This window comes from Urocitellus parryii, chromosome 1 (genome assembly GCF_045843805.1).
Source record: "Urocitellus parryii isolate mUroPar1 chromosome 1, mUroPar1.hap1, whole genome shotgun sequence".
NCBI classification, from domain to species: Eukaryota; Metazoa; Chordata; class Mammalia; order Rodentia; family Sciuridae; genus Urocitellus; species Urocitellus parryii.
The window spans coordinates 16,598,265-16,621,469 of NC_135531.1; the positions used below are offsets into that span (position 1 = coordinate 16,598,265).

Sequence of the window (23,205 nt, forward strand, 5' to 3'; positions counted from 1 at the left end):
ATGTATCCACAATGTACTAATTTTAAAACACTATAAATAAATAGAAGAAAGAGTAGTAGAGGAAAGTCAATGGGGAAGGGAGGAGGGAAAGTAACAGAAACTGAATTGGAGCAATATTCCATGCTTGTGGAATTATGCCAAAATAAACTCCAATATTATGTATAATGAAAATGAATTAATAGAAAATAAAACAAAAAAATAAAACGGACCCCCCCAAAAAGAAAATTTCAGCATTAAATTAAAAGTCATACATTCAAGAATGATGCATTATAAAACAGCATTCAAGTGAGTTGACCCTCTTTCCTGTTTTGAATTGTTAAAAAATATATTTCTATTTATTACAATGCAAACAAAGAAGAGAGAGAAAATCTTTTAAAATAAATCCATTTCATCTGAAATATCTCTTAAAAAATAGTTTGCTTCTAAATCCTTTTCTACCTTAGGTTCTCAAAAGAACATTTTAATTTGCCCAGCATTCAAAATACTGATTTTTTAAATTTCCACTATTAAGGACGACTTCACAAACCACAATATTTTTACTTCAATCACGGTTGTGTTACCGAGTTAGATGTAAATATTTTTAAATTTTCAATTTCAATAATGCCAATAAACTCTCTGAGTGCCCAGAAATGAAATATACAGAATTTTATATAAATTAGTACTTAAAATCTGTACTTAATAAAAAGTACAGGACAAAAATCAGAAGGAAACCAAATATTAGCTTTTCAAAAATCTTTCATTTTCTTGGCACCTTAATGGCTGTAAAGTTAATCCTTCAGATGGAGGATGTAAGTTAAATGTTTTAGGATCTCCAGGGCTATCCTTGCTTGCCCTTGCATTTCCTAAGTCCGTGTGTGCCATCTGAATAACTATTACACAGTCTACAAACTGACTTCCCTCTCCTAGTGGGCAACAGGAAGGGAACAACTCACAGTGATGGAGGTACAGAAGCAGGAAGGTCTCCACAAGGACCCCCACTCATCTTGACACAGAAACTACACACCTTTTTGCACACACTGGACATTCTTCATCTCAGGACTCCACTTGAGGCTGGAGCTACAGAGAAACGCCGAAGGACCTTCTAAGGACATGCCACCTGAACAGGAGAGAGTCACCTTCTCGCCCACTGAGTAGAACGGTTTGTGGGGTTGACTCTGTATGCCATTCATCAGTTCCGGTAGGACACAGGCAATCTCTAAAGATAAAAGAGACCAGCATACTGGGGTGATTGCTTTCCTAAACCATCTTTTTAAAAACAGTCTTAAAAGGTGATGATGCTCTGCTTTTTCACATAAGAGGACAAAGAGGGAGAAGTGAGCTCATTGTTACTATGCTCTGAAAGTCTTGCTCCATGGTGCCTGCCATGTAACTGACCAGTGAATGACAGAAGACCAAAACATCCATCATCTTTTCACCCTGCCCTCACAGCAGTGGAACAACTTGAAACGAATTAGTCTACAAATAGTCTTCAAGCACAGTCTGCTGCAAAAACCAGACTTTTCACAGCTGACATTAACTCTCTAGTATGGTGATGTCCCTCCAGAATTTTCCTAAGAGTCATATACATCAGTTCTAATTAGACATATTACTACCTAAAAATTGTAAAGCATCGTACTGAGTTCGTTCCTCAGCACCACATAATAAATAAAAAATAAAATTGTTATGTCCATCTACAACTAAAAATAATTTTAATAAACATAGTATTAGATTAAAAAAATTGTAAAGCATCACCTTAATCTGACAACCATAAAAGTATTCAGTGTTTTTTGGTTTCTCATTCCTGTTCTTCCTTACTCAATTATATCACTGGCTCAACTCTTCTACTTTAAAAAAAAAAAAACAGAGAATAATGAGAAATATGCATAGTTACAGAAAGCAGGTCAGCAATCATGATTTTAAAAAATTTTAGCAATCTCCCTAAAGGATTTTAGACAATATTCTATAAAATACTGCTCCGCTTCAGCACTATTTTCATCAGAAAACCCACTTATTTATTCAAAAATGGCATTTATTGAGCACCTGCATTTTGCCAAATATGCTAAATATTTATGAAAAGGCAGCAAAATATAAGTCACATATCAGATTTTCAAGAAGCTAATAATCTGGCATTAGATTTATTTTGGCATGATATATTTGCTGGCTTCACAGTCCTTCTTCTATCAAGACAAATATGAAGGCTATATAAAATTAAAAGAATAAATACTTCTGAGAGACTCAAACAGCTATCAAAGCAAAGGTAATGAAATATTTGAAACAACAAAAATCGACCAAAATACAACAACAACAACAAAAAGACAATAGAAACAAACCCATGGAGATATAGATAATAAAATTAGCAGATACAGGTCTTAAAATAACTGTAATTAATATGTTGAAAAAAAGATTCGCGCGGCCTGCCCTGCGGCTACAGAAGGCGTGGCGCCTCAGTGAAGCCATTAATTAGCAAGCAGGGAGGTTAGGGACTGCCATTAGGTGGAATCCCGCCAGCCAAGCCCACACGGACCCTTGGGCCGAGTATGGGATTTCAGAAGGGGAAGGAAGCAGTACAGTCCCGTCCCATCCCCCACAGCGGACACTCCATCCAGGCAGTCAGCGGCCACCATCCGGGAAAGCTGAAGGATACACCACCACTCTCCAACAGCTTGCAACATCAAAACAGCCAGCAGCAGGACCCCAGAGATCCAGGCCAACTGATTCGCGCGGCCTGCCCCGCAGCTACAGAAGGCGTGGCGCCTCAGAGAAGCCATTAATTAGCAAGCAGGGAGGTTAGGGACTGCCATAGGTGGAATCCCACCAGCCAAGCCCACTGCCCACGCCCGGAACAGGCCCAGCGACCTGCCAGCATGGTAGTCACGACACCCCAATTGGAATAGGGACAGAGCTGAGCCGCCTTCCACTCCCAGAACAGGCCCAGAGAGACGCCAGCGTGGTAGACACGTCACCCCAATTGGAGTAGGGGCACAGCCGCCGCCCGCACCTGCAAGGGAGACTTTTCAACTATACAAGAGCAACATAAATAAATAGGGGGTAAATTTCAAAAACACAACAGTGGCACCAAGCAGAAAGAAACGCGAGCAGTATGAAAAGACAAGGAAAGAAAGGACCACAAGCAATGCAGGTCAACTCAACTTTAGAAGAGGTAATAGCTGCAACAGATGGAATATCAGATAAAGAGTTCAGAATATATATGCTTCAGATGATCTGGAGTCTCAAGGAAGACATGAGACAGCAAAATCAGACAATGAAAGATCACATTGACAAACAAATCCAGGAAGTAAAAGATCAATTTCACAGGGAGATAGAGGTAATAAAAAACAAACAAATAGAAATTCTAGAAATGCAGGAAACAATAAACCAACTTAAAAACTCAATTGAGAATACTACCAGCAGAGTAGATCACTTAGAAGAGAGAACATCAGACAATGAAGACAAAGTATTTCAACTGGAAAAGAACATAGACAGCTCAGCAAGTCTGCTAAGAAACCATGAGCAGAACATCCAAGAATTATGGGACAATATCAAAAGACCAAATTTAAGAGTCATTGGGATACAGGAAGGCACAGAGCTCCATTCCAAAGGAATAAACAGTCTATTCAGTGAAATAATACGAGAAAACTTCCCAGAATTGAAGAATGAGACAGAATCCCAAATCCTAGAAGCCTACAGGACGCCGAATGTGCAAAATCATAAGAGATCCACACCTAGACACATTATAATGAAGATGTCCAACATACAGAATAAGGAGACAATTTTAAAAGCTGCAAGAGAAAGAAAGCAGATTACATTTAGGGGTAAACCAATCAGGATAACAGCTGATCTCTCAACACAGACTCTGAAAGCTAGAAGATCCTGGAATAACATATTTCAAACACTGAAAGAAAATGGATTCCAACCAAGAATCGTGTATCCGGCGAAATTAAGCTTCAGATTAGAAGATGAAATGAAAACCTTCCACGATAAACAAAAGTTAAAAGAATTCGCAGCTAGAAAACCATCTCTTCAAAAAATCCTTGGCAAAACATTACAGGAAGAGGAAATGGAAAATAACATTGATAACCAACAATGGGAGGTAGGACAGTAAAGGGGGGAAAGTAGTCAAAGAGGATAACAAATCAGGTATAGTAACATCAATAAACAAATATGGATAGAAGAACAAACCATATCTCAATAATAACCCTAAATGTTAATGGCTTAAACTCACCAATTAAGAGACACAGGCTAGTAGAATGGATCACAAAACAAGACCCAACAATATGCTGTCTACAGGAGACGCATTTGATAGGAAAAGATGTACATAGACTGAAGGTGAAAGGTTGGGAAAAATCATATCACTCATATGGACCACGGAAACAAGCAGGAGTGTCCATACTCATATCTAATAAAATAGATTTCAAGCCAAAGCTAATCAAAAGGGATAAAGAAGGACACTTCATACTGCTCAAGGGAACCATACACCAACAAGACATAACAATCATAAATATATATGCCCCAAATAATGGTGCAGCCGTGTTTATCAAGCAAATTCTTCTCAAGTTCAAGAGTCTAATAGACCAACATACAATAATCATGGGAGACTTCAACACACCTCTCTCACCACTGGACAGATCTTCCAAACAAAAGTTAAATAAGGAAACTATAGAACTCAATAACACAATTAACAACCTAGACTTAATTGACATATATAGACTATACCACCCAACATCAAGTTGCTACACTTTTTTCTCAGCAGCACATGGAACCTTCTCAAAAATAGACCATATACTATGTCACAGGGCAACTCTTAGACAATACAAAGAGGTAGAGATAATACCATGCATCTTGTCTGATCATAATGGAATGAAACTGAAAATCAATGATAAAAGAAGAAAGGAAAAATCAAGCATCACCTGGAGAATGAACAATAGGTTGCTGAGTGATCAATGGGTTTTAGAAGACATCAAGGAGGAAATTAAAAAATTCCTAGAGCTAAATGAAAACACAGACACAACATATCGGAATCTATGGGACACATTGAAAGCAGTTCTAAGAGGAAAATTCATTGCTTGGAGTTCATTCCTCAAAAAAAGAAAAAACCAACAAATAAATGATCTCATACTTCATCTCAAAATCCTAGAAAAAGAAGAGCAAAACAACAGCAAAAGAAGTAGAAGGCAAGAAATAATTAAAATCAGAGCTGAAATTAATGAAATTGAAACAAAAGAAACAATTGAAAAAATTGACAAAACTAAAAGCTGGTTCTTTGAAAAAAAACTAAATGGCAGGATGAAGAATTTTAGCAAAGAATTTGAAAGTTCAAAAACTAGAAAAATGTTACATCAGAATTGAAAAATGAAATTAATAATTAAACAGAATTCCAAAAAGTAAATTATACACAATTACACGGAGAATTAATAAACTGAAAGATAAATCAATGGAAAATATTTATGATGAAACAGAAAGAAAATGGAAAACAAAGAAAAGTACAGATATAATTCCTCAGACTCTGGTAGAAATGTATATCGGTACAAGTGCTTGAAAGCCTAACAGCATCAACTAAATCTCAGGTTTAATACATGTTTACCCAGTGTATTCTTTTCCATTGATTCAGAAATTCCACTAAAGGGTACACTTCCAAATAGTAAATATACATGTGTGCACTAGGGCTTTCTTCACAGAGAATACCACAACTAATTCAGAAAAAGGCGTCCCTACAACTCTGTCTATCCATCTGCTGAACAAACACCTCCTCTTTGGCCCTAGCTGAATAAGAGCCCAAGGGTAGAAATAGAAGGGTACAATATGCAGATGTTTTTATTCACATGCCTGTATCTGAACAGAATAGGGTCCAAAGCATGTAAAGAAATAGACTGATAGTAACTGTACTCTAAAAAATGTACTGATGATCTTAGCCTGAAAGCTCTCATAATTCTAATTTATATCAGAAATTTCAAAATTGCAATAAAATTGACCCCACTGAACAGGATCATTTCCAGCTGGAGATGGCTGAGGGCTTAGTCAAGTTACTTATGAAAATTGAACAGGATCATATAACCTTTCAAGAAAAGGATTTCAAGACATAGGGCATATGGTGAGTAGTTATTTATCTTGATTCATTTTCTCCCACATTATTCTCTCATCTTGAGTTATATACTACAATCTGGGTCACTTACTCTGACAATACATTTCCCCTACAAGCCACTGTAAATCTTCTCCACATCTGGCAACAGGGTCTCCAACAAGAGAGTATCCTTCATTGCAAGTGTAGAGTATCTTTTTCCCAACAGGAAACACAGTACCTTCCCCCTAAACAAAAATAAAAGATGGAGAGAGGTAGAGTTTGTCTATGTCGCATTAACAATATGTTTCTGTTGTTTATTTGGTCTATAAATCATAGCCCCTTTTAATCATCAGAACCTACATTCAAATAACTGATTTAGAAAATTGTCTCTAAAGCCTTTTCCCCAGAATCATCCTAATCAACTATACTAGTACCATCACTAATTGAAATAAAACCATAAACATCAATGTTCTATAAAGTATTGATTGCTCCCAAAATACCAAGTGCTGTTCCAAGCATTTCACTAAAATCACTAGAGAGGACACTGTTCAAGAAACTTCTTTCCCTAACATGTTTAGTAAAAGATAGTTTGTTACTGGATTTTGGAAGTGTCTTTGTCCATAAGCTCTTCATGGTAAGGTATTACAGGCTATTCCTCGGCAATGCTACCTAATAAATGACAGCATAAGTCCACAGAATCCTTTCTTCCTGAAGGATTCTGTTTCTCAAATGTTTAAACCCTAGCAGAATCTTCATGAAGGTTTAACTTTCTCACTGATGACTTTTAAGCAAAGCATAATGGTGATCTTCTCCCACCCCAACTTCTTACTCCACCCTATAAGTACAGAAATACTGCTGTGGTTGGGTCAGATTCAAGGATGTTTTGCAAGCCTAAATGCCAGGAGGTGAAGCAAAGAATTTAATATGTGAACCTGTGAGAAGATAATTACGATCATTTGGGGTCCTTCCTTGTTTCTTCCCTTACCCTCTCAGGTTCTGCCATCCAGGAGAATGATGGAGAAACTGTCTACAGGAGGGCTTGGAGCTGGTACCTAGACCAGCTCTGCCTTAGGGATCAGAACAAAATGTCCTGGTACCTCCTTCTTTTATAGGGTCTACCCTATAAAATCAGAAAAGGTGGCAGACAGGGGCAAGCAGCAATCCTGATCTTTAAGTTCTCTGGAAGAGTCTTTGTGGCCAGTCTGTAGAGCAATGTTTGGAAACCACGGCTCCTTTGGTACTATATGCACTGGAATTTGGGATGCCAACATCTTCATGGTTCTAAGGCATATGAGTTTGCTTGGCCTCCTTTGAAAGTGTTTCACTCAAGAACTCCAAGGATTGTGGTGGCCACAGGGAGACAAAAGGGGGCAGTAGAGATGCTATGGATGGTGATGGAAATCATTATACAAAGTACATATATGAAAACTCAAATTGGGTGTCAACATACTTTATATACAAATAGAGATACAAAAATTGTGGTACATATGTGTATTAAGAATTGTAATTCAGGGCTGGGGTTGTGGCTCAGTGGTAGAGCGCTTGCCTAGCACGTATGAGGCACTGGGTTTGATCTTCAGCACCACATAAAAATAAAATAAAGGTATTATGTCCACCTACAACTAAAAAATAAATGTTAAAAAAGAGTTTAAAAAAAGAATTGTAATAAAGGCATTAAAAAAAAAGAGAGTAAATATTCTCACTCTCTCTAAATTGGGGGAAACTTCAGGAAACTCTCCAGCTCATGGGCCTAAAATTTGAAAAATGGAATCCTTCATGAAGAAAGCAAAGCTGGTTGTATTGACAGCATCCTGATGAACAATATCTCCTGCGTGAGTCATGAAGAGACTCCACTGGGATTCAGAGCCAAGGTCTCATCATAAGAAAGACTGAGAACAGCATCAATTAATATGGTTCTAAATCCAAGTAAAATCCCTAGGATGACAAATGCAAGATGACTAGTGTTCCTTTCTGAACAAGAAAACTGCTCAAATTAAAATGATACATATCTCACCAGACACTAGCTAAATATCTTACTCCTGAAATAAACCTAACACTTTGTGGGCTAGAAATGTAGCTCAGGAGCAGAATGCATGCCTAGCATGCACAAAGTTCTGGGTTCGATCCCCACTACCACAAAAAAAAAACTAATATTTCATCCAGATCTCACATTTTTTAATGCCTTTACATGAATTTTCTCATTTCCTGTTTTTTTTCTGTATTTGTATTTATATGTGGTGCTGAGATTCAAACCTAGGGCCTCACACATGCTAGGCAAGCGCTCTACCACTGAACCACAACCCCAGCCCCAAGCCCAATATTTAAAAAAAAAAATTTCTCAGTGGAAAGAATAATAAAAGTTCTGAAAGTTGGAGAACAGGCTTATAGATTCTTAATATCAGAGTGGCAATATGGAGTAGCCCTCTGGCATAATTATGTTTCAAATTCAGGGGGTGGCAGTGTTGATTTCCCACACCACCCTAAGTGTGTGTACTGCTTTCTGCAGTCTGAATCATCTTGGTTCAAAGAAGAAAAGCCACAATCTAAAACCTTCACCACTAAAACTAAAATGGATATATCAGATATTTTGAGCACTATTTCACCATGGAATAAGGACATAAATTATGGCCCTGTAGAAAAGTAGAACTTGGAATATTATAAAGGAAAAAAGTATCTTTCATAACCAACTTGAACAAATCCATCTTTTAAGGCAGGAGGTGATGGACAGAATTCTTTAGGAACTAAAGATACAGGAAAGCAATGTGGTTCAAGCAATCTGAAAGAAAAAAAGAAACAAAAAGGGATTAATGTGATTGACTTCCAGAGCTTAATGAATATTTTGCACTATATTGAATTTTTCCTTTATATCTGAAGGTTTGTAAGTAGAAAGTCCAAGTATGTTCATGTGATGTTTTTGTCATTCTCGGAACCAAACATCTGATCACATCGTACAGTGTAAATTCAAACATTAGCTCAGTTTAACAAAAAACAGTGATTTAAATAACCTCATGATTTGCTGTATGAAAAAAAAGAAGCAGAAATAAATAAAAGTCTTTGGACCACACACCTACTTTACAGGATTTCTAGAGGTCACCTGTGAAATGACCTTATTTTTCTCCTACCCTTGGGTTCTAAAATTCCTTTAACATAGAATTAATACTGTATTGGAAAATAATAATTAGAGTTAGTGAACCCAAGGGAAAGGTAACACAGAATTATAATAACTTCTCTTATTGAGCATTTACTATGTGGCAGACACAACAGCAGCTTCTTTATACACCTTCATTAGCTCCATTCATTCAGTAACACCTGGAGTATAACAAAGGCACAGAACACTTGAAAATCTTGTCCAAGGTTATAAACTAACAAATGCCAAGGTTGAGTTCATTCATGTCCAGTCAGTGGGGCTCCCGCCATCATTCTCCTTCTTCCTCTTAAATGAAAATAAAGGACAGTGGGGTCACAGTGTCCACGTTGTTTTATGAACCATGTAACTCAGGACATTCTTTGGCAAAAGCAAGTTTTGTGAAGATTTAAGGCCGGAACTCTGAGCCTAAAAGGAAGATGGAGGAACAAAGACACTACTATGTTCTCACCAATGCCAGTCCTGACAACTTACCATAACCAGGATTATCTCTAGGGGCAGGGTGTAATAAGGATAATGATGACATTCATCATTAAACAGAGGTTTTCAACAGAGCCTCTGAGGGCAACAGACCACAGCAGAGACATAAAATCTGTGCAATACAGACAGCCTGTGGGTGCTGCCTCCTTCTTAGCTCAACTCCTGTCCTTTTGTAGCACTCTGAGGAAACACAGAAATGAGAAGTATTGATCAAAGATTTCTTTCGAGGCCTGAGAAGGAGGACACTTCTCTGAACATGAAGATGAGTGAAGTTTCCTTCAGCGCCTCACTTACTTGATGTTCCCTTCCCTTCAGCTTTATCTCTAAAGCCAGGGGAAATAGATCCATCAGGCAGAGACCTCCTCTCAGACCTTCATCCTCCCTGAGGGACCTACTCTGAAGCCAACATTCTCTTCCCACCATAATCATATGCTTCCCAGCTTTCCCAGTCAAGAGATACCGGCTATTGTTGGATTACGAGGCATGAAGACCTAGGAATGAGGTATCCTTTCACAAAAACCTTGTCTCTTTAATTCAAATGACCTTCAAATTATCTTACTAGAACCTTCTTCTAACTCCCTGATCAGAAGAATTTACTAAAGATGGCAAAAAAATAGTGGAATATGGCATAAGGATCTCTGACCCAGTGCACAATGGCTTAGTTGTCTAAGCACTTTTGAGATGGCATTTGCAATGATCTTGCAAATGTAGACTAAGTGTCAGGTGACCACCAGGCTAATCAGTCAAAATATCCATCTCAGACATCTGGCTTTATGCTTAACCCAAAGAATAGCTAAATAAGAAAGAGTAGCATCTTTGAAAAGTGATACAATATTTATTGAATGTTTACTATGTTCCAGGCATACTGATAGCTTTACATGCTTCATCTCCTTCAGTTCTAACAGCATCCTATTATAGATTTATCTACTACTATTATTCTAATTTTAGAGATGTGTAAGTAACTTGCCCAAGGTCACATAGCAAGTGTAGTGTGTAGATGGCAAATCTGCCTGATGCCAAAGCTACCACTTACATCTGCTCAGCTGGGCTGCTCCCAGCTCTGGGTTAACCCTAATGTCAGGAAAACCTGAAGCACACAAGCACAAGTGGGCCATTTCTCTCTTTCACCAAGTCCAGTGCCAGGAAGCTAAGTAATCACTAACAAGAATCACCACCTCATATCTAAATTTTTTGCTGGCAGCCATCACATTGTCCACAATTACTGCAGAGGACACTGTTCTACACAATTGCCCAGAGATCTGATCTCCATTACCGTAAATGCTCCAGCTCCTTGACTTGGCATTGTCTGCTTTCAGTAGTTTCTCCAACACAGGACTTCCCACCCCTGCTGGGAGGTGGGTTATTGCATTCCCGGTTCCTTGCTTTCTTCCCTTGAACACAGGGGCCCCAAGAGGACCAGCAACTCCAACCACCATCAACCCCACCTGTATGATAAGGGAAAAGCTCTTCAGTAAGTTCTTGGAGAGGAGGACTTCAGAGCTTAATGCTATGCTTCTTGACAGTATATTTGCTAAGGGGAGGGACAATTGTGGCAATTGACTACTTCTGCTCTGTTCAGTGAGGGCTTTCTGCAATGGCCCGAATGGCTCTGTACCGACTTGGAATGTCCGTATTAAAGCTGCATTAGTGGACTTCTTGTAATTATATCTTAAATATATTGATTGTATTACAAAATTGTTCTAAAGCACTTCCATGGACAATGTATCATTTATATACTTCTCACAAAAACAAGTGGAGGTGGGCAGGAGGTTGTTATTATTCCCACTATTGAGACATGAACTCTAAGGCAAAGTGGCTAAATGCCATGCTCAATGTTGTAATGGCTGTCAGGAGCCACATCCAGACTGTACTCTGGTCTTCTGGCTGAGTGCAGGATTCTTCCTCACCCCACAGTCTCTCCATAAGGCAAGTAATGTCCTACAGTTAAAGCACTGGTTTGGCATGAAGAGAACACAGCCTTTTGGGTCCTCCCAGTCTGCCAACCCTAGGCTGGCACTGTACAAGATGTGGAAATGAAGAAATGCTTTTAAATCTCCATTTTGCCTCCCATCAGCATTCTTCTCCAAGCTGCAGGCACTTCTTCAACCACCCTGGCCACAACCATCCTGTCTTAGAGCCCATTTAAGATTCAGAGTTCTTCTAGTGCTTTCCCCTATCATATCTCTTGGGGGGGCCGGGGGGTTGATATCCTATCTCATATTCTAAGAGCCTTGATTTCCTACGTAGACATGACCTCAGAAACCATTCCCTTGAATGACTGGATCCTGACAACGACTGGTTCCTGACAACGTTGTGTGTGCGCGCGTGCGTGTGCACTCACGCTGCTCTTCAGCTACTTCTTTTTGGGACCACTTTCCTCTTCTCCCAACCACATCTACTCCTCAGTATCACATACAACAAAACTAAACCAATTTGTATGATATAGAAGTAAAGATGTTTCAAAGAGCTTGGTGTCAGAAAGGTTAGGCAATGCAAACTCAGTCTCCATAGGCCAATGTTTCAACAAAACCTTTTTGAGATAATTATAAGAAGATGGCAGATTATTTTATCCATAATTTTATTCTAACAGAGAATGGAGAGTAGAGGGCACAGTGGTATTGTTAATTAAGGTGGGCAAAAAGAGAGATAGCAGAAGGTCTTAACTGCAGACCCTTTTTTTAAACCGTGAATGAAAAATGGAGGGAGATTAACTCAAATGTGACTTCAAATGTGGTCACAAAAAGAAGTAGCAAAGAAGCACATCAGGAGCCAAAGAGAAAAGGTAATACTATTTTCAATGTGTCCATCCTAAAACTAGGGAAAATTCAGCACACTGACCTGCTTGGTTCCCTACGAGGACTCCTTGCTCACAAGCCACACCAAATGTATATGGTTTGCAATGGCACTGACACTGGGTCTCCCCAACAGTGGCCAAACCACCATTTTGGCAAGGCCGGCAATGGCAGGGGTGGAATTCATCCACATACTCTTCAAGAGCCCGCTTCAGGTACAGTCTTTTCACAGATGCACAAGGTACTTCCTTTACCAGCTCATATATAGGTGTCAGCTATACAAATGAAGACATCCTAGTCAGTGCTCAGAACTTTAGGTGAGAATGTTTTCCTTTTTACACATGGGCACAATCTCCACTGAAACACAATCAAAAGCCACCCTTATGTCTATTTCTGTAGTTCCCCTTATCCACAGGGGCTATGTTTCAGGGCCCTCCTGTGGATGCCAGAAATCACATATAGTATTAACCCTGTTAGATACATGTTTTTTTCTTAGACATTCATACCTAATTATTTTAATTTAATTTATAAATTTATTTTATCTTGATTTACTTAATTTAATTTATAAATTAGGTGCAGTAATAGAGTAACAACAATAATTTGTAATAAAATAGAGCAATTATAATACTATGCTGTAATAAAAGTTACTTAAAAATCATGAATTGTTTATTTCTGAAATTTTCCATTTTATATTTTCAAACCAACATTGATCTGAAGCTGAAACCAAGGAGAGTGAAACTGCAGACAAGGGGGACCACAGTACAATATGTTTTTGTTCAAATAAAAAAAAAAAAGAAAGCAATTCACTGTCTTTGCAACACAATCAAGATAAACCTAGGGAAAATTAGAATCAGATAGAGAAGAAATATTTTTATATCTTGTGTGTATGCATAAAATTTAAAAAACAGAACATTCATTTTCTAGCTAATGGAAGATGATTTTGAAAATAATACATCACCACTCCCTTAGAGGACAGAAGAAAAGGAAATGCACTTGAATTACAGTAAAGAAGCAAGTACAATTAAGCTTAGAATTAAATTTCTTTTGACTCTGAGAGATGTAACAAGTCTCTTTAGTGGAGACCATGAATGCACTCCTTGAGAAATTTAAAACAGGTATACATTATTACTCTGTGCAAGATATTTCCAAAGAAAAGCAACTTCAAAATTGCAGATGTGCTGGCTAAACTTTAATAGTCTGCTCTCTCAGGAGCAAAAAGGTTCTGCTTTTTAGCACTTGCCAATTCTACAGAGTACTCTCACCATATCCAATTTCAGACTAACACCATGATGTCACTAACCATGGAACTGGAAAGAGTTGTGCACCAAAAGCTTGTGGGGGCAGGCTTTTATGAGCAGGTCGGCCTTGCATGGTCATACATTATCTTTTTTCATTACTCCATTGGTACCCTGTTAATAAGTTAGCACAACTATGATAGTTTACAGTCTTTTGTGGAGAAGTACATAGTTAAGTCTATGTGAAGGAATGCTTGTTTTTCCTTTAATCAACAATTTAGAATTTCTGAAGAATGTTTGGGACATCAATAATGAATATTGGCCATTTCCGTTTTGATTATTATCAAATGGCAGTTTAAGAGTTCCCAGGAAAAACTCACTTTCCCGCCCTCAGCTTATTCAGAGGCAACTGGGTGTAATATGGTGTTAGGAGAGTACTTGAAGAGCTATTATAACTTTTTTGAGTATATAAAATGTGCCCAAGTCTCTTAATCTCTCAGAATGAGGCTTTGCCTGGGACATTGACTCCCATGGTGGGAAATTGATTATAAAATGAGTTCTGCTATTATGGTTGTTTTGAAAATGTTGATTTGTTCCATTAATATTGATATATTAAGGAACAACGTGTGCATACTGCAATTTTTTTTATTTTCCTCTGTTGAATTTTATCCATAAGAAACACAGGGTGAAAAGTGCATGCTGCCCAACCAACTCTGATAGGCACACTTGAAATGCATGTGCACACATACGCCTCAAACAGTTCACTGCCTGTTTTAGAAGCTACACCTCTCCATCCAGTGTTACAACTGTCAGATTTCTCATAGTTATCTTTCTACCACTACTCAGCTACCAACCTTCCTGCACCCATCAAGCTTTAGATCTTTTTATAGGAAATATGCCACATTTATTGCAGAACAAATGCATTTCTTAATAACATAGCACCTATAAAAATGTGCTACTATTTTTTTAAGTACCTTTTTTTTTTTTTAATGAGAGTCACAGATGATGTGTGTGATATTATTTTGTCCCTCATCCCATTTTCCCATAAGTCCTTTGGTAAACTTTTTGGTGCTATAAGAATACATATGTTGTATTATAAAAAAAACTGACCATCTTAACAAAATAGTCTAAATTTTTTCAGCCAATTTGGTGCTATCCTAATTTACAGGACTTCAGTAGCCCATGAGCCATGGTCACAGGAAGAAAGATGATCTGACAGATGTAATAGCTGACAAGTCTACATGCCTTCCTCTTTTAAGAATCTGTAATTCTTCTGAATTATAAATCAAAAAAGATAAAATCTGATTCAGGTCAAAAGTTAAAAATGCAATTCTCATCATTAATTTCTCTTGGGATGTACAAGACATTTAACATTTACAACTGAAATATGAACATATCAGATAACATACCTTCTGTTTCTTGTTATTATGTGTGCATTCACTTCACTATATAAAACATAATTGGAATACAGAAAATGCTAATTGCCACCAGCTGTTTAATCACTTTGATTTAATCTCATTTTCCCAGTACAAATAAACATGATGCTTCTAGGCCTTAAAGAGAGCTTCACATACCTTCTGTTTTATGACTTGGGGAAGACTAGTCACAGACTCCGCCCAGTCGGAGTACCGCCTTTTGTTACCAGCAGGATTGTCCAGCTGTAGGAAACTAAGGCCAGCTATGAAGCCGGGACCTCCCCCTCTGACAAATGGGACTCCTCGCAACACATTGTTCTGGTTTCCTACACAGGAGAAATCAAGCAAAATAAATCTGTGTGCACAAACAAAATGAGAATGAGAATGTAAAAGTGAAAAGTCTGCCAAATATTTTTTAAAAATTGATCCCACTGTATATCATTCTGGGTAAAGCAAAATCATGAAGATAGTCAAAAGACATGTGGTAGCTAGGAGCAAAGGAGTGAAGATCAGAAAAAGTACAGGTTTTTAGGGCAATGAAACTATCCTACACAGTACTACAAGGATAGATACATGCATTGTGCCTCTGTCCAAACCCATAAAATGTACAACACCAAGAGCAAATCCTCTTGTTAACTAGTGTTGAGTGGTAATGATTTGTCAGTGTAAATCCACCAGTATTAACAAATGCTCCATGCTGGGGGATACAAATGGTGGAAGAGACTGCCTGTGTTGGTGGGCAGGCAAATCTCTGTACTTTTCTCTCAGTTGTGCTATGAACCTAAAAGTGTTCTAAGAAATGAGATATTTTAAAGAAAAAAAAAGACAAAAATTCAATTGCCCTAAGTAGATAAAATGAGAAAATTGTTAAATTTTTCAGTGTTCTTAACATAATAGAAGTATATCATGTTTTGCAGGAGAAGGTCTTTCTTAGAAGACACATGTGCATATTTAAGGATTTAAGAATAATGATGTCTGAAACTTACCTTCATATGGTTCATCAAATATTAGAAACATTTTAAATACATGACATTTATATACTGTAAATAATCAGTCAAGATCATACATATTATATGTTTGTATATATACTTAAGATACACATATACATAGGAAATGTCAAAATAATAATTGTTAAATAGAGGAGATATATACGGGTATTAATTGCTATGTTCTTCAAACTTTCCTATATGTATGAAAATTGATATAATAAAATATAAGAAACAAAATAGTCTTGTGTCTCATATGTTAGCAATGAAACAAACAAAAAATGTTATTTAACAGGAATACATTACCTAACATATGAAAAATGTTCTGAAAGTTTGAATGCTAATTAAATATTTCCATGTATGTGCTTTATACTTTCAAAAATATTTTTATCTATTTCTAATTGAATTTTACACAGCCATCACTAGAATTCTTAATCTTATAAATCAGATTTTGAGTGGTTTCCATTTCCTTTCCTGTAGCTGTCCAAATTTTGCAATTTCATAAGTATATTGTACCTTTAAAATGAGAAATTATTAAAACCTGATATTTTAAATAAATTACTGGAGTGCTTCCTCAGTTTAATTGTTAATTATAGTTTTCATATGTAAATAGTCACACTTTTTATGCAACATATCACAAAGTCCAGAGTTACTGAGTCAAAACCACTGGGTGACTACAAATTTCCAAGTCCCAACCAAGAACTATGAGAGAATGTTTGAGAATAAGCCTTAGAATCAGCATTTCAGCAGGCTGCACCTAGTGCTCCTCATGCATACTAAAGTTTGAGAATCATTGCCTTAATAGACATACTTATTTAAGAACTACACCCTAAGAATATAATTGGGGAGGTGCTTTTTATGTTATTTTTAAGCCTGTCACCTTCTTCACATCCCAGGGAACCCTGAGCTCTGGCCAAATCCTTTCCCCTAGAAAAGGCAGCAGAGTGCAACTGATTTTTATTAGCTCTGATCTTGAGCAACTTTTCTATGTCACAGTGTCCCTGGCTATAAAATGAAATGTTAGTACTACTTACCTCTTAGATAGGATAATTATATTGGTTACTAAGTGGAGATCATTTAAAATTATGCTGAGCTTATAGTAAGTGCTGTGTTAAATACAAAATAAGTGCTATTTTGTTAAATACAAAATAATAAAATAAAATCAACAAGCAGCTTCCAATTTGTCACCCAGCTAATAACTAATGTCAAAATCTTCCAAAAGCTTCAACTTTCACGTTTTCTATGTCCAGAACATTATTTTTCCACCTCATTCAAAAATTTCCCTTCTTGTGTCACATCACCTCCCTGAAGAGGAGCACTTTCTCTGGCATGTTCACTACTGTATCCCCAGTACCTAGAACAATTTCTGGCACATCCTAGAGACTCCATAAATAGCTGGGGAATAAAACAATGAGTGTTTACATAAACCTGGTTTTACTACTGTCTCCCTCCTTCTTGCAGTCATCTAACTTCATCCTGATAACCTTGCTTCCTTGATGACAATAATGGCACCTGGGTCAGTCTTTACTTTCATCCCAATTTCTGCCATCACTCAAGAAGTATTTAAGACCTAATGCTGCTGGATCCATGGTCTCACACAATGCCCTGCTGTCTCACTTCTATTTCTTCAACATTACAGAATCACTTCCTTTTAGAGCAACAAAGTCTTCACCTCCAAATCCAATGGTCAGGCTTCAGTTCTTACCTTACTTCTCTTAGAGAGAAGCATTTCATATTCTCTCTCTCTCTCTCTCTCTCTCTCTCTCTCTCTCTCTCTCTCTCTCCTCCACCCCTCCTTCACTTTCCATCTCTTCTGTTCCTTTTCTTAACAGATCATTTTTTTCTCTATCCCTCTTCTTTTTCAACAACTTTTCCTACGTAATCCTTCACTTACTCCCTGTATTAAATCTTTTCATGGTACCCAATAGCCGTTAAGATGAAATCCTTATACCTACACAGTCTTCATCAATTTGCCTTCCAGTTCCTTCTGCAATCACTCAAAGATTGGCACACCACTTTCTTCACCCTCCCCATCATGACAAGCATGCACCAAAAACCTTAACTGGATTTATAACATATCTTTATCGTAAAGTAGAATTAAGCCTTCCCCTGATACTGTAACTTTTCTAGACTTGTTTGCCAACCACTGTAGGAGAAGAAATGATGTACACTGGGAACACATTTACAATACAGAGTAGATACCCACCTTACATGACATCTCACTTTCATGACATATGAAAAGGAGAGCAAAAGCAATAATATCCAAATAGATGAAAAACAAAAAGTAGAACACCTGTTAACACTTCAAAAGCCCATGCAGACCAAGAATTAACAAGAGAAAAGAGAGAGAGAGCAGGCTTGTAATGCAGATTGCTCCCTTCTCATTTACCTGAACCCAATTTTAGAGCGTCTTCCAGTTCCTTGCATTCTTGCTCTGATGATTCAAAGAGAAAACGGAAATCTGAAGAAGTACATGTCATTTGTTCTAACGAAACAGAACCTGGGCAGGGGAATGCAGAAAGAATGTGTTTAGTTTCTGCCCCCACTGAAGGACTCCTTTGGTGGTCAAGGTGTTGGGCTGGGGATAAGAGGTTGTTTCCTGCTATGGTACCCATTTAATCAAGAGTGACATGATGTGTACATTTTCAATTACTCTAACAGGTTAAAGTTCAGAAAGAGGATATTTAGGTTTTGGCACTTTCTTTCTTTTAGCTTTGGCCAGAGAGAGGAAGAAGTGGGAGTAATCTCCGCAAGAAACAGTAGAGGCAACAGAAATGGAACACCTCAAATGAATGATAACTTTTGCCCTGTCACATTCAGCTTCTCAGGCATAAAACACATGGATAAACATAGGAGTATGTTGGGTTCTAACCCATGGACTGGAAACTTCAAAGGCTGGATTATGGTTCTGTACTAGTGAATTCTTAGCACCCTATTTCTACTGACTCAGCTTCTCCATCTTTATCATTTGTGGTTCTTAACTTCTTTCCATAACTCATAACCTTAGAAAGTGATAATTTCTATTCATTATCAAATAGGTCAAATGTGGTTTTGTCAATTAGTTTTTTAAAGTAAGATAGTAAACAATAAAATTTGGAAAAATGTTTTCCTCATATAATCTTGATATAATTTTAATAGCTATATTAGATGAGCCTCAATATTTCTTTTCTTCTCTTTTTTTCCTTTTTTTTTTTTTCTGCTTGCAAGGCAAATGCTCCATCACTAAGCTACATCCCAGCCAAGCCTCAATTTTTTGTTTTATTTTTTTATTTTATTATTTATCTATTTATTTGTGGTATTAGAGATTAAACTCTAGGGCACTCTACCACTTTGTCACATCTGCAGCCTTTTTCATTTTATTTTAAGACAGGGTCTTACTAAGTTTCCCAGGATGATTTCAAATTTGCCATGCTCCTGCCTCAGTCTCCTGAATAGTTGGCATTAGAGGCATAAGCATTTCTTGAAGAACAGTTGGGAACATGGATAACATCCACAAGTTTTTAGTATATTTAATTTAGAATTTTAAGAAAATAAATGAAAACATTTTACTTAAAATTTTATTAATGTGGGAAGTTTTTTATTTAAAAATCTCCATTTCTTTTAAGCACTATAAAACTGAAATAGGGAAACTGAATTTAGGTCAATCCTTTGATGGACTGATTATCCAAAAAAAATAAAACCTCTATCTTTGCTATAAAAACCCATTCTTGTGCATTCGTTTTCAACCTGTGAAATTAGAAAAGTACAAATTCTAGTTAAATTTTATCTGACAGAGAACTACAAAAAAAATCCAGTATAAACAGGAAAATATTATACTTTTCTTATGAAAAATGCTACAAAACTTCTTCTGAGTCTCAGGCAAGAAGTCTTACTCTTCTCCAAGGTTATAACAGAATCTTTTTTTTTTCTTTTTTGTAGTTGTAGATGGACAGCATGACTATTTTATTTGTTTATTTTTATGTGATGCTGAGGATCAAACACAGTGCCTCACACATGCAAGGCAAGCACTCTGCCACTGAGCCACAGTCCCAGTCCTAACAACGAAATCTTTATTAAGAGAAAGAACCTGAAAAAGTATTTTTGGAATCAAAAGGAAGTATGGGCATCAACTAAAGGACAAAGTCAGGAAAGGAGGTTTGACTTGGAAAATTAGTAAGCCAAGATCACAAGGTCTCTGGAAAGGAGCCACAGATGTGAAGACACCAATCCCACATCTGAGCAGATGGTAGGGATTGTCCTATCAATGTGAGTCCACAAAGCATGAATTCAGTGGCAGGTCTTGCTTCTCACAAAAACCAGGCAATGTAGTAGCAACATAGTTAGGAAGTAAGCTAAGCTGACTGGGAAGCCAGTTACTGGGTTTAAATACCCTTCTTATTCATACCCTTGAATGAGTCACATCATGGCATGGAGTCTCCATGGGACAGGCATCAGAGTGCCTATCTCACTGGGTAGTAGTATTATTGGTAACCCAAAACTCACTTTTCCTGAGAAGGCATCCAATGAATTAAGCTACTGTTTCAAGTATTATATAGCAAGCAAACCTGTGGTAGTGAAGATTTTTTAAAGGACTTGTGATAAAGAACAGAAGTAAATAAAATTCTTCTTTAAAACATTTAGATTCCTAGAATATCGGTAAATTCCTCATTCATTTTTTCCTCAAGAAATATGGTTTAATCTGAGAAACAGGAAAGGTTATATTCTAAACCAACACTCCCTGGAGATAATCCATAATGATAATGATTGACTTGGAGTATTATTTTAAAGATATAAGCAGAAATTTTTTAAACCATGTGAGATTTTGAATAGAAAGTAATGTATTCTTGCAATTATATTTTAAAGCTCAAAAGTTTAAGTTAACTACACGTTATTTCTCCATTAAAATCCCTGAAATGCTTTTAGGTAATATTTTTTTTAATACTGTACCACTCTGTTTGACTTTTCCGAAGTCCACATAAAATAGAACTCTGTATTCTCCTCCTAAGGATCCAGACTGCAGGTAATGGGTCCCATACTGATCAATTAATCTTCGGTAGGCACTGTAGTCATACACAGAGGGAAGGTGGGAAAGTTCCTTCCAGAATGGCTCAGCAAGTTGTAAAAATTCTGGATTGTTATTAATGAACTGAGACACTTCAACAGTGTTCTGAATAACCAATAATTGATAACTCTGTAAGGAGAGGAAAGAGTAAAAGCAGTTTTAAGTGGAATGTTAAAAAATCATTCCCTATCCAATGTCTCCATCACCTGCAACCTCCAATCAACTAAGATAGATTTTTCTACATGTACATAAGGAGGTCTCTTCTGGGCCCTCCCTCATGAAGCAATCTGAGCAATTTTGAAGTCCCAAATAAGAATAATACCTGGGTGACACCATGATGACTCATTTTCCGCATGACTCCCAAAACCCCAAGACCAAGTTACTGTGCCCTCCTCAACTAAGAAAAAAGAATCAAGTTCACCAACTGCTCAACAATCTTATAGATAAGCATATAAAATAATGTGTTCCTAGGGTCCACACCTTGACCATGACTTACAGGTAAGATGACTGTATAATTTCTCTCTCAGACAGAGTATTGACAAGTAAAGTTACTTTACAACAGATCTTTCAAACACTTCCTAAGCATTTCTTTTTTTTAACAATACCCAAGATGTTGGATACCTTATATCAAACTCCCACTGTGTGAAAAATGTAATAATATGGAGATGGTAAATATTTTTAACAGTTCACATTCTCATACCTCCTTATTATTTATTTGATAAAATAAATAAAATCAGCATTCCTGTTAACTTTCTTGCATGATTTATTAACCAAACTACTGGCTCTAAGGGTGAGATAAAATGTGTGGATTGTGAAAGTGATCAACCTGATAAATTCTTCTACTAATTTATCAATTAGTACAATTCATTTCAACTGCTCAATATGAAAGTTTTCGTATCTCAAAACAACAAAGATTTTAAAAGTAAGTCTTATAATCCTCAAATAATAAGAATTTTGGTATTTCAAAAGTAATAAAGTATTTTAAGAATCTTCATATACCTTCTAATCATGAATGAGAAATTTAGGATAGTTTAAAATAGAAGATTTTGAGATAAGTTTTTTTAAGATTTTCAAATAAGAACAAATAGTTTAATGAGAAAACAAAAATACAAATACATATATTGTTAAAGAGAATTAATAAGACAGCATTATACCTTTAAAGAAATTTGTTGTACTGTCTCCTAAAGAAATGATATTGCCTTAATTAAATAGGAAAACTGATCATTTCATAAATGCACTTTGCAAATGTCAGCAATACCTAAAACTGGAAAAATATGGAAAAGTTAGTTGATATTTCATACTAACCTTTTTCTTATAGATTTCATTGAAATTTGACTTATAACTGTGTGAAGCAGATGATGAAGAACGAAAAAAGGAAGACCTCTTACTGGAAGATGTATGTTCTTCAGATGTTTGTTTTACATAAGACCAACTACTGTTGTAAAATTCATAATTAAAATCATTATTTACTTTCACCTACAAAGAAAATAAAGAAAAAAAATGCTATGACTAAATTAAGGTCTTGGATATACCCAAGATACTTTTGTCATGGGTCCTTTAACATGGATGCTTTCTTCATACAATCTTCTGAAAAGAACAAGCCTTGCATTGATCCAAACCAACTGTGGTTCTCACTAAGATCAGGCCAGTGTGAGTAAAAAGGCAAGAGATCATTCCATAATTACACTTTATGAAGAAAGAGACATGGCATCAATGATGGCAAACCCAAGCGATTCACAAAACACATTTGTGTACACACATCTTTCATTTTCCATGAATGTCAGCATTCCTAAAAGTGAGCAAACTTCCACAACTACACTAGCAGAGAATCACAGGCATTTGGCTCTTGGTTTTCCACCTAATAGGAACAGAGATACAAAAAGGTGATATGAACAATGAGATCATAGGGACTTTGTTTTGGAATATTCTATGTGAAATGATAGTGGAGTTAACTTTCTATTTGACTTAAAAGAATGCTAAAATTCGATAGTACATCCTGGGCTAAATGACATGAGATAAGGACATCCCCAAAGAATTTTAAAGCCAATCATAGGTTAGTTACACTTGGCTGATA

At 36.7% G+C, this 23,205-nt stretch overlaps 1 protein-coding gene across 1 annotated transcript in view; it reads right to left on the reverse strand.

The window, feature by feature from the left end:
* C7 (complement C7) overlaps window positions 1-23,205 on the reverse strand; it is a 51,247-nt gene that overhangs the window by 8,672 nt on the left and 19,370 nt on the right. The window contains exons 7-15 of the mRNA XM_026410240.2: window positions 22,437-22,607; window positions 21,017-21,260; window positions 18,480-18,590; window positions 15,264-15,430; window positions 12,501-12,729; window positions 10,936-11,107; window positions 8,726-8,813; window positions 6,150-6,282; window positions 1,004-1,195 (exon numbers count right to left, since the gene is read on the reverse strand). Of these exons, the coding sequence (XP_026266025.2) occupies window positions 1,004-1,195; window positions 6,150-6,282; window positions 8,726-8,813; window positions 10,936-11,107; window positions 12,501-12,729; window positions 15,264-15,430; window positions 18,480-18,590; window positions 21,017-21,260; window positions 22,437-22,607 (1,507 nt within the window). The remainder of the gene's footprint in view (window positions 1-1,003; window positions 1,196-6,149; window positions 6,283-8,725; window positions 8,814-10,935; window positions 11,108-12,500; window positions 12,730-15,263; window positions 15,431-18,479; window positions 18,591-21,016; window positions 21,261-22,436; window positions 22,608-23,205) is intronic.